Genomic DNA, 14,311 nt, shown 5'->3' with positions numbered 1-14,311 from the left:
AGAAAATATGAGAAACTAAAATGTTCTGGGTTCTGCGCATAGGCTGTTATGACCAAAGTATAAAAGCCATATAAGCACTAAACGTACCGCAGATCAGCAAAAACACACGGATCCCTACTTTCGGGTGAATATAATTTTCATAACGTCGTACACAAGTAAAATCGAGTAAATTAACTTTGTTAGGTTGCATCTCAATACTCAACACAGAAAATTTTATACTGAGCAACGCAGTTCTGACAACATTGTTACGCCAAACATCACAGATGCAACATTATAAATCTTATATCACCCGAAAGTCGGGATCCGTATTTCTTGCTATTCCCTGAGGGCGTCTGCGGTACCTTCAGTGTTTATACATACACTTTGATTTCACCAGGTTTTTCCGATTGCATAACTAAAATATTTCAACTGGGAATTTATCGTGTCAAACTATTCTGTCAGTGTTGCTGTCATCCGCAGCGCCATATTAGACGTAATTTTTTCAGCAAAGAGCCCACTTTGCTAGAGAAAAACTATAATCATGGCTTTCGGCGACTATCCAGCTGAATATAATCCAAAGGTTCACGGACCCTACGATCCAGCCCGTTTTTATGGCAAACGTAAGTCAATATCGATGTGGAATTGGAAATATTTTGTGAAAATTTACTAGACATTACATAACCAATGGTCATGTACCGAAAGTTCTTTCCACTGCAAATTTTCATAGTCTCCCATTCTTATGTTGTGCAATTGTTTTTCCATTTCGAAGTCATCATGGATGTTTTCTTAATTTTTAGCCGACACTCCATTCAGTCAACTGAAAGTATCCGAAATTGGAGCATGGTTGGGTCGCCGTGAAAAATCGCCTCGTGCCATAACTGGTGCATTCAGTCGTGCATGGTGGCGCTGGAATCATAAGTACGTTCAGCCGAAACGAGCTGGCATCGCTCCATTGTTCCAACTGATTGTCGGCGGTATGGTGTTCTTTTATGCTATCAATTACGGCAAAATAAGTAAGTGTTGCACCGAAGAGTGTTTCGAGTTGTTCAGGATTGTATTGATAAAAATTTATTGCACTTTGCAGAGCACCACCGAAACTACAAATATCACTAAGCGTTGGTCTTGTGTGTATACCAGTCGTCAGTTGCGCTTGTCAAACGTTTATTCAATTTGGAATGGTTAAAGCGGAATTTAAAATCTAACATCAAATATTCACATAGCGTGTTGTATTGAGTTATATACTAAGCAAAAATAAAAATTCAAGATAGCACATAGTGTAATTGGGAATGTTGTAGCTTTTTAGGAGCGTCGTGACGCATCGGTAACTCATTCACACATCGACTTTGTGAAAAAGAACATTTTTCTGAGATTTTTATTCAGACGAATGTCATGGTCGTGGACGAAAAATGCTTCAATCGATCATGTAAATAGTGTGCTAAGACGGTGAGACATCAGCGAGAGAATTTTTTTAAATTTCTCGTATTTTCTCTGTGTTTTTCTGTAGAGTAACTAGCTATGTATAGCACCGCGAAAGATATCAAATTTTTCTATTGTTGTACTGTCAAACTTGACATATGAACAAAACAAAATTGAATTAGGTCTCCTTCGCGTCGCTATGTGTATCTACAGTAATTTACCAACAGTGTCCAGTGCTAATGTAAAATATCTTGTTGATGGAGTTAAGTATGGTTACCACTCAACAAAAAGTACTCCGTGAGAGAGCAAGCTATCAAATAAAGCAAAAATTGAAAAAATTCAATTTTCATACCCATGACCCGAAAAGAGCGAGTTCGTCGGACTTTTTCTCCGTCCAATATGAAAAATACTATTCGTAGCACGGACTAAAAGCCGTATTCGATTCCAGAACTCGCCTTCGGCTCTGTCTGGAAACTTCTCACACGCTAAAAAACATTCCTAGGTACGAAATGTACTATTTGTCACTCACACGCAGGCCTTTTTTTGTTAGGTGGAAAACAAGCATTAAAAGCGATGAGAAACGACTTCGAAAAACGCTGTACCATGACTTTGTATAAAGCCGAGAGTCAAGCTGAGCCAAGAACTTTGACTTCACGTGTATTTGCGTAGTGACTTTTCGGGCTCTGTCTGTACCATGACTTTCCAGAGCAGTTTTCCCCTCCGTTATAAGTTCTCTGACTTCTGACTTCCACTTAATGATGTGCCTCGTTCATTTTCTACGTCAGGGACACTTTCCGGCTTTTTGCCCAGGTTTTAAACGCGCGACTAATATCTCTTCACCAGAAAAGTCAGATTAGATAAGTGAGTAGGGATGGACAGATACTGGCATCGATTGGATCGGTTAGGCCTTTTGTACTTTCCACAATTTTTTTTCCAGAACAGCGGTGCGTACTTCTTTTCTATGACTCATGTTGATCCTGAAAAGTTACCTGAAAATCGAGATGATGAAAAATCACCACAAATCCAGAGCTGTCAACATTTTTGCATGCGAGAGAGAAGAAGTGAGGTCTAAAATTCGTCATTTTTAGAGTGTGCCCTGACGAGAAATAAATTTTCAGTTGAGGCATAGTACTGTCGCTTCGGTGCTTGAGAAGGCTATGGCTGAGATGATCTTGGAATGGGACTTTAACGAAATAAGACTTCTTCACGGAGTTGCGGAAAAATGTGTTTTCAGGATACCGAAAAATTTTTGTGAAAACATTTCGGGTTCCTGGAAATCAAGTGATAGCTGGAGTTTACAATATAAATAGCAGAAAGTAACTTTTACGTTGTTGTTTACCGGGATTGGACACCAGCAAAATCCTCTGGGAAATTTCTCTTGCCTTCCGTTTCATAATTTGCGGTAGCTATATAGGATCATAGGATGTTTGGGGCTTGTAACCTGCAACGTTCCACATCGGGATTGCTGAGACTTCTTGCTTCTACAACCCACAAAATTCAAATAAAATCATTGGATCTTGCAGTGTAATCAACACAAATCCATAAGAAACAATTCAAGGCGGATCATTTTTCGCTCAGGTCTCGTAATTCTTTAAGGTACGGATGAGACGCCGGCAACTGTGCAATAATTGATCGAAATACGGCAGCGTTCGTTTCATTTTCCGTTAGTTTGTCCATAGAGTCTGATCAAAAGAGTTTTTTTTTACAAAACAAAAGACTTAAATCGATCCGCCCTCTGTCTTACCCAGCAAAGTTTTCCTGAAATTGATTTCCGGTCCATCCAGATGCAATATCAAACTATCGAAAACGTGCTTCGCTACAATCTTCCAGGAATCGGTGTCAGTGGCCGCATCCACTTTCAGTTTGAGTTCACCGATACATTGGGCAGCATACAATCGAACCTCAGCACTAGGGTCATCCAATCGTGACAGAATGGCTGAAAGCATAAAGTGGATGCAATGCATGATTTATGGATGTTTTGCATCGAAATATACCGTAAACGATCGGTTTGAGCTGCTCCATTGGAAATGCGGTACTGTTCTTCATACAACGGACAGCGTACGCTCGTGTAACAACATTGTGGTCCTCAATCAGTGAAACGAACGACGTGGCTAGTTCGGGGAAAATGGGACATTTGGTGCCGATACCCTCGGACATTGAATATAAGGCAGTCGTTGCCATTGCCCTCAACGATTCAGAGTTACGACCGGCCTTCCAAATCAATGTCGGTTCAATGATGTCCGTAACGAATTTGCGTAACAATTCGAAGCTTTCGCTTTGTGGCAGATCAACCGTTGTTGACCAATTTAGCATTGACTGTAAAATAGGAATGGAGAAATTGAAACCATTTTTGATTAAGGCACACGATGCAATCAACATTCTGTACCTTGGAGATGGCAGCGAAAATTTTGATCTTTGCACTCGGTGTTGCATGGTCCAAAATTAAACCAATGGCTTTCTTCATCGATTCTAAGTATTCCTTCTGAAAGCCACCGAGAATGATCAAGCCATGAAGTAAAATTATGACATCCGACAGCTCGGAATTTTCAGAGTCTAAATCTTCGATTGAATCAATGACTCGTCCCATGTATTTGGAATGCAGTCGCGGCACAGTCAACGTATCTCCGGCCAATTTTACAAGAATTTCTTTGCCGAGCTCCTGAAGGCTTTCATTGCCTTCTGCCAATGCAGTGATCTTGACTATAATAGTGTACAGACACTCTTCCGTTCCTTTCGCATCGCTCAAGGAAAGGTTCTGAGCATCGGCTTCGATTGGTCGATTTAGAAACAGTCCGACCAATAAATCGACGAAGCGTAACAATGTCTCCTGATATTTCGAATTGACCGAATGACAAATGTTGGTGTCCAGTAAAATAGTTGCGATTCGATGTAAATCCTTCGCTTTGTCAATCTCGGCCCCTGTATACAGCGCAGCAAAGCATTTCAGTACGCCCAAATTAGGAGTTTTCTGTAAACCTTCTAGAGCGAAGCCGATCCACGAATCATAGTCCATTAGCATTCCGATAAGTTCAGCCACTTTAATCGCTTCGTTCGCAACGGGCAGCACTTCATCCATACAACTCATCGATAATGTCGGAAGAATTTCGATGAATTTAGAGGTGAACGCCTTCTCACTGTGCAAAACCACTTGCCAAAGAAGCTTTAACGAGTGCAGACGCACCTCCTCCTTCCAATCAATAATTTCCTTTAAAATGATTGATGTAACGCGCAGACTACGCTGCACAACAGCTCGACAACCTAGCGTTGGTCGTTGCACTCCAGGTGGATATTTGACTGGATGGTAATCGACCAACTCGATTTTGCTGAGTTCGTTTTCATTTTCATTAAAATATTGTCGGCCGCATTGCTCCCACAAGCCCTGTATGTCATCACGAATGTACTGATGATCATCATTCAGGCTGGAAACATGAACGAGAAACATGAAATTGGGGTCACCCGTAAATGATCCTCTAAGCCTACCAACACAACACCAAAGGAATGATTCTCTCGAAGAACGAATATCTGTCACGAAGTTTCAACAACCAGTGGCATCCAACCAGTCCGCACTCTTTGCGTATTTGTGGCATCGAATCCATTAGCAATGGCGAGACGCTGACAATAATTTTTACGACCGCTTCGCCGTTTGGAATGTTGACGGCCAAGACTCCTGAGAATTGGATGGTCATTACTCTTCCAAATTAGTTGCAAATACTGTTTGGCTTACCAAGCGCAGACAAAGCCGCTGCTCTACTCAACCATTGACGATGCTTCAGTAGGACAATTAATGGATCTGCCAGACTTTCAGCACGACAGTGGAAGCTTGGTGTGGCATTGGCCAATGATTTCAACATGGAACAGCATTCCCTTTGTATGTTAACATAAGGATCACGAAGAGTTTTGAGCAGAACATCGATTATGTCATTGTAGGACGTCTTCAGTCTGTCCCCCTTCAGTTCATTAGCCGGAAATTTATCAATTATTTGCTGCAACTGTTGCACCAACTGCAGCCGTAATTCCTCACTTTCTTCGATGATCTCCTTCTGTCCCACTCGTCGAGCTATCACCGGAACGACAATGTCAATGTAAAATTCATTGTCCGGCAACGTATCAAGAAGACTGGACATTATTTCCACTGCCAGACATCGGCAACTTTCAAATTTATCGGCATAGCATTTGATGATGTGCAAGTGGAAATGGTCGAACAAAATTGCGGCCTCCTGTTCAGTGTTTTTGGACGAGCATAGTTCTAAAAGTTTCTTCAACGAATTTTGGCGCACAGACCGATCGGTATGTTGAATGTTATTGCAAAGTTGATTGTATTCAAATAGATCTGATTCCGTCATCTTTGCATTAAATTACTTTCCCGGTCACAGTTTAATGTCCGATTTATTGATAAAACAATCGAGAAAACTCGATTCTAAATTCCCTACAAAAGATACGTTTGCTTGGTTACTATGCATTGCATACCCAATCTCCTCAAATAAACAAATACTCGATAAAACATATCGAGACGTTTAGAGAGACCGGTAGGGTTACATTACGGTCCCAGTAAAAATTGTTTCATTCGTATGCAAGCAATTTTCGAATAATCATGAGTCACGCAGTTTTACGAAATTTAAGCGCAATGCAGCAGCACCTGATATTGCATTGACTGCATGCAATTAGTTGAAAACATGTTGCGGATTTCATTGAATGTTTAGTGGAACAATTGATTTTAGACCTGCACGAAGTAGCTCGGATCTCACACCTTTATGGTGCCATATCAGGGATGTGTTTGAAAGTGTACAGAGTATCCGATATGCATTGAATTGAAAATTTACGCCACCGAGTGATAAATGAAATGCTTTTTTAGGCAGTAGATATGTAGATTTTCACTTGAGACCGCACACTGATAAAAAAAATTCGTCAACATACATCCAGTATGTATGAAATGGCTGGCAGACAGCTTCATTTCTGCCTTACTTCGGATATGTATATTCCAACGTCTGGCAAGTATATCGTACATGTTCGATGTACAAACATACGAGTGACACGGATAGTCACGAGCAGTACGTATGACTATACGTCGGACATGTACGATATACATGTCAGACGTTGGATATACATGTCAGACGTTGGATATACATGTCAGACGTTGGATATACATGTCAGACGTTGAAATATACATATCCGAAGTAAGGCAGAAATGAAGCTGTCTGCCATCCATTTCATACATACTGGACGTAAATTTTTTTATCAGTGCAGGCCGAGTGTGACAGGTGTTGAGGAATTTCGCGCCGTGTCATTCACAATAACCCACAAAGTGACATCTTCCTTGTACAAAATGTGTCATTTTGTCAGTTCACGCCGTAAGTGTGCCTAAAATTTGAATTTTAAGTGAACGATTCGATTAAAAAGTGAACCGAAAAATACATTTCAACGCTTCCTTGTATGAAAATGACGCTACGTTAGAAAGACCTCCGCACTTTCCATTTTGAATTTCGACCGAACTTACGGCGTGAATTATTGTGAATGACGCGGCGCGAAAGTCCTAGAAGCCGTGTGACAATACACAATATGTGCCTAAAACCAAGATAAATATAGTGAGGAGGTTATGCCATTCAGACGCGCGGCCTAGCACATAAGTTCGATGCCAATGACATCTTTTTTTAAAATGGTTGACTATGATTTACTTGTATTTCACAAAAATATTTTCGCTTTTTCACAACAGATGGCCCAACTTTCTATTCCATTTTTTGCTTTCAACGAAGGAATGAGATGGCGTTTGTATCGAACTTTCGTGCCACCGCACATCTGATTCGGTCATATATGCCATTACCTACCTCCACACTTTATTTACCTTGCCTAAAACGGCATTTATCATCGAGGTGAATACATCGTTTTTCCCGAAAAATGGAAGTTTCACTTTTCGTCACTGAGTTGAGAAAATGAAAATTAGTTGACGATACTTTTTTCGCTCAGAACAATTGACAGAAGTCTTAAGAAGCGAGGATCGGATAAACGTAGGAAAATCTTTGTCACTCGAAACAATCATTACTTACTCTAGCTACACATAGCGACGCGAGAGACCTAATTTTGTTAAGATGTCTGGACTTTACTGGACAACAAAACAAAATTTTGAATTAGGTCTCTTTCGCGTCGCTATGAGTAGCTACAGTTCGTATCAAGGAATCTAGGGCCGACGTAATGCACAAAATTCACCCATTACAAAACGCCGGTCTCACTGTACATTCCTAGATTCCTAGCAGCACGGCAGAGTAAAGTAAAATAGACAGGAGCAGAGGGACAGGAGCACGGAAAATTCGGCAAATTCGACATTTGTTGTGTGCTGCATATATTTGCTGCAGACTGAATAATGTTCCCGTGTGTTGTATTACAATAAACATGTAATATGAATATTTTCAAAATATAGTTCCGGCAACAATATTATTCAGCTCGTAGGAATATTGTGAGGTTCCCAGGTATATATTTGCTGTGTGCTGAATTATATCTTCAAATTAGTTGTGGGATGTATTACTTAACTTTACCTGCATGCCGAATATTGACTAAATGGTACTATCGAACTATACCTGCATGCTGAATATTGACTAAATGAATAAAGTCGTCTGTATTTAGAATGGACTATGCAACAATAAATTTATTGTTTTAATGAAATAAAAGGAAGATCTCAAGAACATACGCATAAAGATGATTATCAAATCTAATTTTATTCCTTCATTTAAAGTTATTTCTATTTTTACCGAATTAATATGCAATGATAATGTTACATTTATGTATTTCAATAGAAATTTTGACGAACGAACTTTTAAATCCATTTTCGGTGTTAAAGGTTTTTGAAATGTTAACAGAAATAGTTGGTGGTATTCAGCAATAAATGATGGAATTTGTTTATGTACTGTCCGTTTGACAAGAGGATCGCCACGGTTCAGCAGGGGGTTTTGAACATTTGTTTTTTACACGTTGGCACACGTGCTCTTGTCAGATTCAAGATTCTTTTTACGAAGGTTACGCTGATTATACTTTTTGAAAAAGGCCAATACCTTGCAAATATGTCACATCTTGGACAGAATTTGACACTGCAATATCTGCAACATGAAAAAACTAAATGTTCGAAACCCCCTGAAACCCCGTGCTTCCACCTACGTAATATACACAAACTAGGTGAGCCAATCTTAATTTATTAATTCGCGTAATAGATGCTCACTATTAATGTGAACAGTTTCTTTGTAGAACGATTGAAAAAACCTCTAATTCAGAACCAGGCTCAGAATTAAAATAATAATATCCGATGACATTGCTTAGTGGGGAGAAGTACTACATTTCATAGAAAATAAATTCAATTGAATGTTGTTGCATAACCCATTCTAAATACGGACGACTTTATTCATTTAGTCAATAATATTCAGCATGCAGGTATAAATATGCCTGTGTGCTGCATAAAGCAAAGTAACAGCGGTTCGAAATAAGACTGCCACTATATGCAAGCAGTATAGCAGCAGTGGTAAAGTCGTTGGCAGTCAGAAACTGAGGTTAAGCATCGGTGGTCGCGGTTCGTACTTGGGTGGGTGACCGGAAAAAACGTAAGCAAAAAAAAAATTCTGTTAGCAATTTAATATGATGAATTTAAATATAAATCTACGGCTAATAACAAATAATAATAATAAAATTGAAAATAAAAAAAAAAATTTGAAAAAGTTTTTTTGTTTTTTTTTGCTAACGCAAATAAAATTGATAAAGTTAATTAAATCAATTTCTTCTATTAAACGATAAATTAGGTTGTTTATTGAATTGAAAAAAATGGCGTCATTTTATATTATAAAACAGGCATACAGCTAAGACCTGCACGCTGAAAAATAATATCCAGCACACAACAACAATATTCATTAGGCGGGCATTGTATGATCCTCAGATCAATATGCAGCACACAACTAATGTTCTATAATCGTGAAGCTGTTCCCGATTTCTTCGTCTGGGGTGCATATATGAGTTTTCCGTGAGGTACTAAAATCCCATTACTATCGTTTACGTATTCGTTACACCAAAATCAAAGGACTGCTGATGCATTTAAGCCCCTCTTTAAATCTACTGCTCTTGCCTGTTTAACTTAGCACGCCAGTGTAGCAGTAGATGGCCGAAAAAACTACAAGTAAATCCTCATTTGAAAATATTTGAAAAACTAGAAAATACTTTCATCAGAAAATCTTCAGAAAATTGCTAAAACCTCTCCTCAAAACTTACAAACGAGAAAAACGAAATTACCTAAATTTACACAATCTTCAAAGGTATCTCCAAAGTATCTCTTGTGTGGCTTAATGGCTTTAATTTTGCAAAAAAGATTTTGGTTCAGAGAAATCATCAAAAATGAATATTATTCCGCCGAAATGTAGGTTAAAAATTTGCAAAGGGTCCATTCAAAACCCTCTCTGGCAAAAAAAAAACTTCGCTGTCAAAATACCACCTTTGCAGTATCATTCACTGTTGACTAATTTCTAATTTTACATGTAAAATGCAAAGGCTACCACCTTAATAAATGTAGTTAGGCGATGTCCTCCGCTCCATACAAAGTTTGACATTCGACCATACCTTGTGTTGACGTTCATTGGTTAGGTTGCTAGAGAGGGTATTGGTCCATTGCTTTTAAGTCAGTGATTGCGACAGTGAAAATGCACTTACAATGCATGTAAAACAACTTAAGTAATTGCTTGTAAGTTATTGTTTTAGCTTGCGTGATTACTTCTCTCGTCTTCGGCTCGTTCCGAAAAGCTCACAAAAACATTGAAGGATGGTATATTATACCAGGTGAGAAATTCTTTTTCAGGGGCTAGATGTGTAGCTTATCGTGAGTCAAAAAAAGCATTTATCACCGTTGTTCAAAAAGACACTGAAAATGTTTTTTAAGCACACTATGTGTATTGTCAAACTTGGCCTGCGGCCTCGAAACATCTATTGCCTAAAAAAGCATTTATCACTCGGTCCTCGGTGGCATAAAAAACCATTTTTTTCTACCGCAAAAGCGTGGAGTTTTCTCATCAAAGACTTGACGATGATGCAGATATACGTATACATACAGTAAATTGTTAACACTTGCATACAGCCTAAGGCCACCCCACAATCTATTTTTTGTTCTTCTTACACATCTGGTTTTCCAGATAAATAAGATGTTGAAGACACTCCTTGGCACACATAAATGATTTTTATTTAGGTGCTGTATCTCTTCGGGAGAGTTCAAGGCCACCTCAACACTCCAGCGTTGTATCGATTGCGTAACTTGACCCCATTTATGAATGCGAACCCTGATGTAGCTCAATTTCAGCAAATTCATGAGTGAGAGTGGTGATATGCGCGATGTTTGCATTATATACTCATTTTCTCTTTTCCGAACATGTGTTTTATCAATGATCAATGCTGCCACTGCACAAACAATACATTCGCTGATTTTGTGAAGTTTAATTTTAGTGTTTGTTTTGATGTTGACGGAATTATAAGTCGTGCAAGAATCTTGCGGACGTTACATATTAGAGAAGGTAAATTACATATTGGGCTCTGGATTGTGAACGAATATTTCGGGAATAGTGTTCGGTTTTAGCAGGACCATTAATTGGAAGACCTTCACTTCATCGATTTTGTCCGAATAGTTTTAATAGCACCTGCCCGTGTGAAATTTGGGAATTTTCCATACAAAAAAATTATTGTCGAAGATGAATGCCAATTTCCTCATCTGATTGATTGATTGATTGGTGAATACAATTTCACTATCAAAAGTCATTCAACATTTATTCGATTGATAATGGTGAAGACGATCAAAATGATTTCCTTAAATCTACAAACAGTGGAATGTGACTTGTGTTAATAAAATGAAAAATCCGCATTGTTCAAGTGTACTAATTACTCGTGACTCTGCCGCACAATAAAATCTTTCAATGAACTTCCTTGTCGTCACACTGTTCAGGGCCTCATCAGAATTTTCATCGCCCTCTCGTCTCAAGAAAATTAGCGCCAAAGTGTCTCTTAATTTTTGTCACGGCACAGGCGCAATTAATCGGTACTACAACGGTGGTGTAACACGGCATTATGTAACTATGAACGATAATGCAATGCCCTTGAACCGATGGAAAATCGAAACTATTTTCGTACTCGTTCCAGTTACGTTGAAGTGATTGTACGCTCGGTTTGTAAAAAATCAGGTGAACATAGGTTTTACTCTACGTGGGTATTATTCGAAAAACTCCACTTCTAATTTGACTAACGAAATATCCGAGACTTCAGTGATGTCGCAAGTAAATTACAATGTTTTGACTTGAAAATTCCCAGTAGTGACACAAAACCTATAACTTTCGAGAGTATCCGCGGAGTTATAACTCTGCAATTTTCGATGATTCAAGTTGCTGATTAATGAACATTTCTGAGGATTAGTCAAAAATGCATCCTGTCCTACTCCTGGAATGTGAGTTGTTAATATCAGAAAAATTTTCCCATCTTCCCTGGACTCAGCCGGTCCTGACCCTGTCCTTGATTCGCTAGTTTTTCTCTTTCAAATTTAGTGCAAAGATGTTACAGCCAAAAAACTAACGTCACGAATGAACCCAGTGGCGTATGGGATGCTATTTTTATCGCATCTGTTTGAACAAGACACGGTACATTCTCAATCGTTCAAGTTCATTCAAACAAACAATTTTCACACAAAAGCGAGAAACGTTTTCCTGATTTATATTTGATGTTGAGTAGGGAACAATTGAAATCGATTTTTCGTTTCCTGCAGGTATATTCGATGTGCAGTGGTAACGTTTTTCGTTTAACATTTCGATAATTCATTTGCAGGATCCTTGGATTCGGATTTTTCTTCAGAAAATTTTCTTGGATCGACGACGAATCTGAGGCACATCTTTTCTGTGTAAAAATCTATCACGTTGGTGCTGGATGAAGTCAATTAATTTGAATTTCTTTGTTAACAGAATTCACATTGGATCATCTAATGAAATTGATAGACTCAACGGGTTACAACTGAATACAATCCAACAGTTAACTTCACCACAATTTGTTCAACCAAAAAACGATTCTAGTCAATATGGGATCGTTGATACGTAAAATAATTCCCTACGTCAATTTCCTAGTTTCATCATCCGCCCTGTGTTTTCAATTTTTCGTACTATATCCGTGGCACAACGAACTGGATAAGGATTTTCGAAAGATGCAAGAGGATCAACATGTTACTCTCGAAGAGTACCATCAGAAGAAGATCAAACGGCTTGAAGAGATCGAACAGAATATTTTACGTCTGGAGGCTTACCATCATCAAAACGATGCGCCTAAGAAAAAGTGATTTGTGCATTCTATGAATGGTTTCCAATAGAAAACCACTTACTGAGTCGACTAAAATCCATGTTTTCAACGTTTTAGTTTAGCAGTATTACCTCAACGAATCCAATCACACGGTATGTTGTAAGACATTAAGTAGTGATCAGCTTTTATCCGTTAGTACCAACAAATGTGGCATTGGATTCGTGAAAAAAATTAAAAAATTCGTGGAAATAATCTCTTTTGTTCGGTTACGACGTAATTATTTATTGAAAGTACAATTTAATGTTACAAATTAAAAACAACAAAAAAATTAAAATTAGAAAATATTGCCCGAGTGTTTTGAGTTGATGGAAGGAAAATTTGAGTGTTTCTCCCTCCTTCTAGATTGTGATACAAACTTGCGACTGGAATCGAATTTCTAACAATCCTTCGATTTTATGGTAACTAATCAACTAACAAAGGCCCGCTTAAATTCAAAGTTCATCAAATTTCTTATTCCAAGACCTAGGACGATGATGAACTGAGTCGCCATTTTTCATAGAACTGATCACTGAGAAGGAGATCCAGAGGGGAATCGAACGAATCGAAAGCATCTGGTCAAACATCCAGTGAACATCAGGAGCTTGGTTTATCATAGTGATTGCTTTGTGGAACAATCAGTTTTTATGCTCGGAACGGGTTGGGTGTGACCGAAAACCGAAACCTTACATTGACCATATTTTAACCCGAACCTTGTTTTGACCAGAATTTTAGTCTGACCCGAATCTGACCTGAGTCTGAACTTTAATTTCGAGTCTGACCTGAACATGAAATTTTTGCTGCAAACATTTCGGGCTAACCGAATCCAATCTGAAAAATTTTAGGTTCGCGTATAACCGAATGGTTAGATTCGGGTCAAACCATTTCAGGTTCTAGTCGAACCTGAACCTTACTGTCGATCGGTTTCTTTAAAAAATTCGACAACAGTTTTCATGTCGACCTAAATTTAAGTAGATCAATCAAACATGTTCCAGACATTATTCAGTAAGGGATATTTAACCGGGACAAGGAAAAGTTGAAAAGTCGAGTTTGTTAATCGGCGAAGCCGAGTTACGTACAATATTTTACATGCTGAGGGCACCGAAAAAATTGGTTTATTGATGAAATGATCGTGCAGAAGCTTGTAAAATCATTTTAAGCATTCTCGATCATGACAATAACTACGAAAAAGCCAATTCTAAGACTAATTTCACTATAACCAACGAACGTTCGTGCAGTGCCGGACTGGCTCAAAAAAGCCCTTCGGGCGTTAGTGTTCCAAAACGTTACTGCCACATTCATAAATCTATTTTTGACATCAGTACGTCACTTTGCGACCCCTTTATGTCCGGAATTACCCTACAGTAACAGTAGACTTTCGAAAAACCAAGAAAAAATTTTGTTGGTTTTTTGGGTTTTGGAGCCCATTTTCCCCGTGAGGGGTTTGTAAATTTTCCATGTTAAATATAAAAATCCTAAGGACGTTGCAACTTGCATTGAGACACCTCAAGCATACTCCTTATGGTATTTTCTATGTTCCCCTGCCTCTCGCCTTCACTTACTACTGCAGAAATGTTAGAGACAACGATTTTATTTCATG

The 14,311-nt window shown here is 38.6% G+C and overlaps 2 protein-coding genes and 1 long non-coding RNA gene across 3 annotated transcripts; 2 read left to right on the top strand and 1 right to left on the bottom strand.

The window, feature by feature from the left end:
- The first annotated feature begins 437 nt into the window (after positions 1 to 437).
- On the top strand, positions 438 to 1,266 carry LOC119084288 (putative ATP synthase subunit f, mitochondrial). The gene is made up of 3 exons (XM_037194214.1): positions 438 to 599; positions 777 to 992; positions 1,064 to 1,266. Exons 1-3 carry the CDS (start codon positions 521 to 523, stop codon positions 1,090 to 1,092), a joined length of 324 nt encoding a protein of 107 aa, XP_037050109.1. The 5' UTR covers positions 438 to 520; the 3' UTR covers positions 1,093 to 1,266.
- Positions 1,267 to 2,905: 1,639 nt separating this feature from the next.
- On the bottom strand, positions 2,906 to 5,895 carry LOC119084254 (dynein assembly factor 5, axonemal). The gene is made up of 6 exons (XM_037194158.1): positions 5,120 to 5,895; positions 4,876 to 5,062; positions 3,782 to 4,814; positions 3,390 to 3,711; positions 3,140 to 3,331; positions 2,906 to 3,077 (listed from the first exon to the last, which is right to left on the bottom strand). Exons 1-6 carry the CDS (start codon positions 5,736 to 5,738, stop codon positions 2,959 to 2,961), a joined length of 2,472 nt encoding a protein of 823 aa, XP_037050053.1. The 5' UTR covers positions 5,739 to 5,895; the 3' UTR covers positions 2,906 to 2,958.
- A 4,867-nt stretch (positions 5,896 to 10,762) lies between these two features.
- LOC119084292 lies at positions 10,763 to 13,017 on the top strand. Its single transcript, XR_005089032.1, has 3 exons — positions 10,763 to 10,919; positions 12,214 to 12,286; positions 12,348 to 13,017. It is a non-coding gene; the product is annotated as an uncharacterized LOC119084292 (long non-coding RNA).
- Positions 13,018 to 14,311: the final 1,294 nt, after the last annotated feature.

This window comes from Bradysia coprophila, unplaced genomic scaffold, assembly GCF_014529535.1.
Source record: "Bradysia coprophila strain Holo2 unplaced genomic scaffold, BU_Bcop_v1 contig_732, whole genome shotgun sequence".
NCBI lineage: Eukaryota > Metazoa > Arthropoda > Insecta > Diptera > Sciaridae > Bradysia > Bradysia coprophila.
The sequence above is the reverse complement of the archived record's forward strand: the minus strand, read 5'-3'. Positions and strand labels throughout refer to the sequence as shown.

What these genes read in the sequence shown, in the direction of transcription:
- LOC119084288 (XM_037194214.1), top strand. Translation starts at nt 521, where the DNA reads ATGGCTTTCGGCGACTATCCAGCTGAATATAATCCAAAGGTTCACGGA. An exon ending in AGCCCGTTTTTATGGCAAAC is followed by an intron (nt 600 to 776) that starts GTAAGTCAATAT and finishes CTTAATTTTTAG; the next exon opens with CCGACACTCCATTCAGTCAA. An exon ending in TATCAATTACGGCAAAATAA is followed by an intron (nt 993 to 1,063) that starts GTAAGTGTTGCA and finishes TGCACTTTGCAG; the next exon opens with AGCACCACCGAAACTACAAA.
- LOC119084254 (XM_037194158.1), bottom strand. Translation starts at nt 5,738, where the DNA reads ATGACGGAATCAGATCTATTTGAATACAATCAACTTTGCAATAACATT. An exon ending in ATTCCTTTGGTGTTGTGTTG is followed by an intron (nt 4,815 to 4,875) that starts GTAGGCTTAGAG and finishes TCATGTTTCCAG; the next exon opens with CCTGAATGATGATCATCAGT. An exon ending in TTTTCGCTGCCATCTCCAAG is followed by an intron (nt 3,712 to 3,781) that starts GTACAGAATGTT and finishes CCTATTTTACAG; the next exon opens with TCAATGCTAAATTGGTCAAC.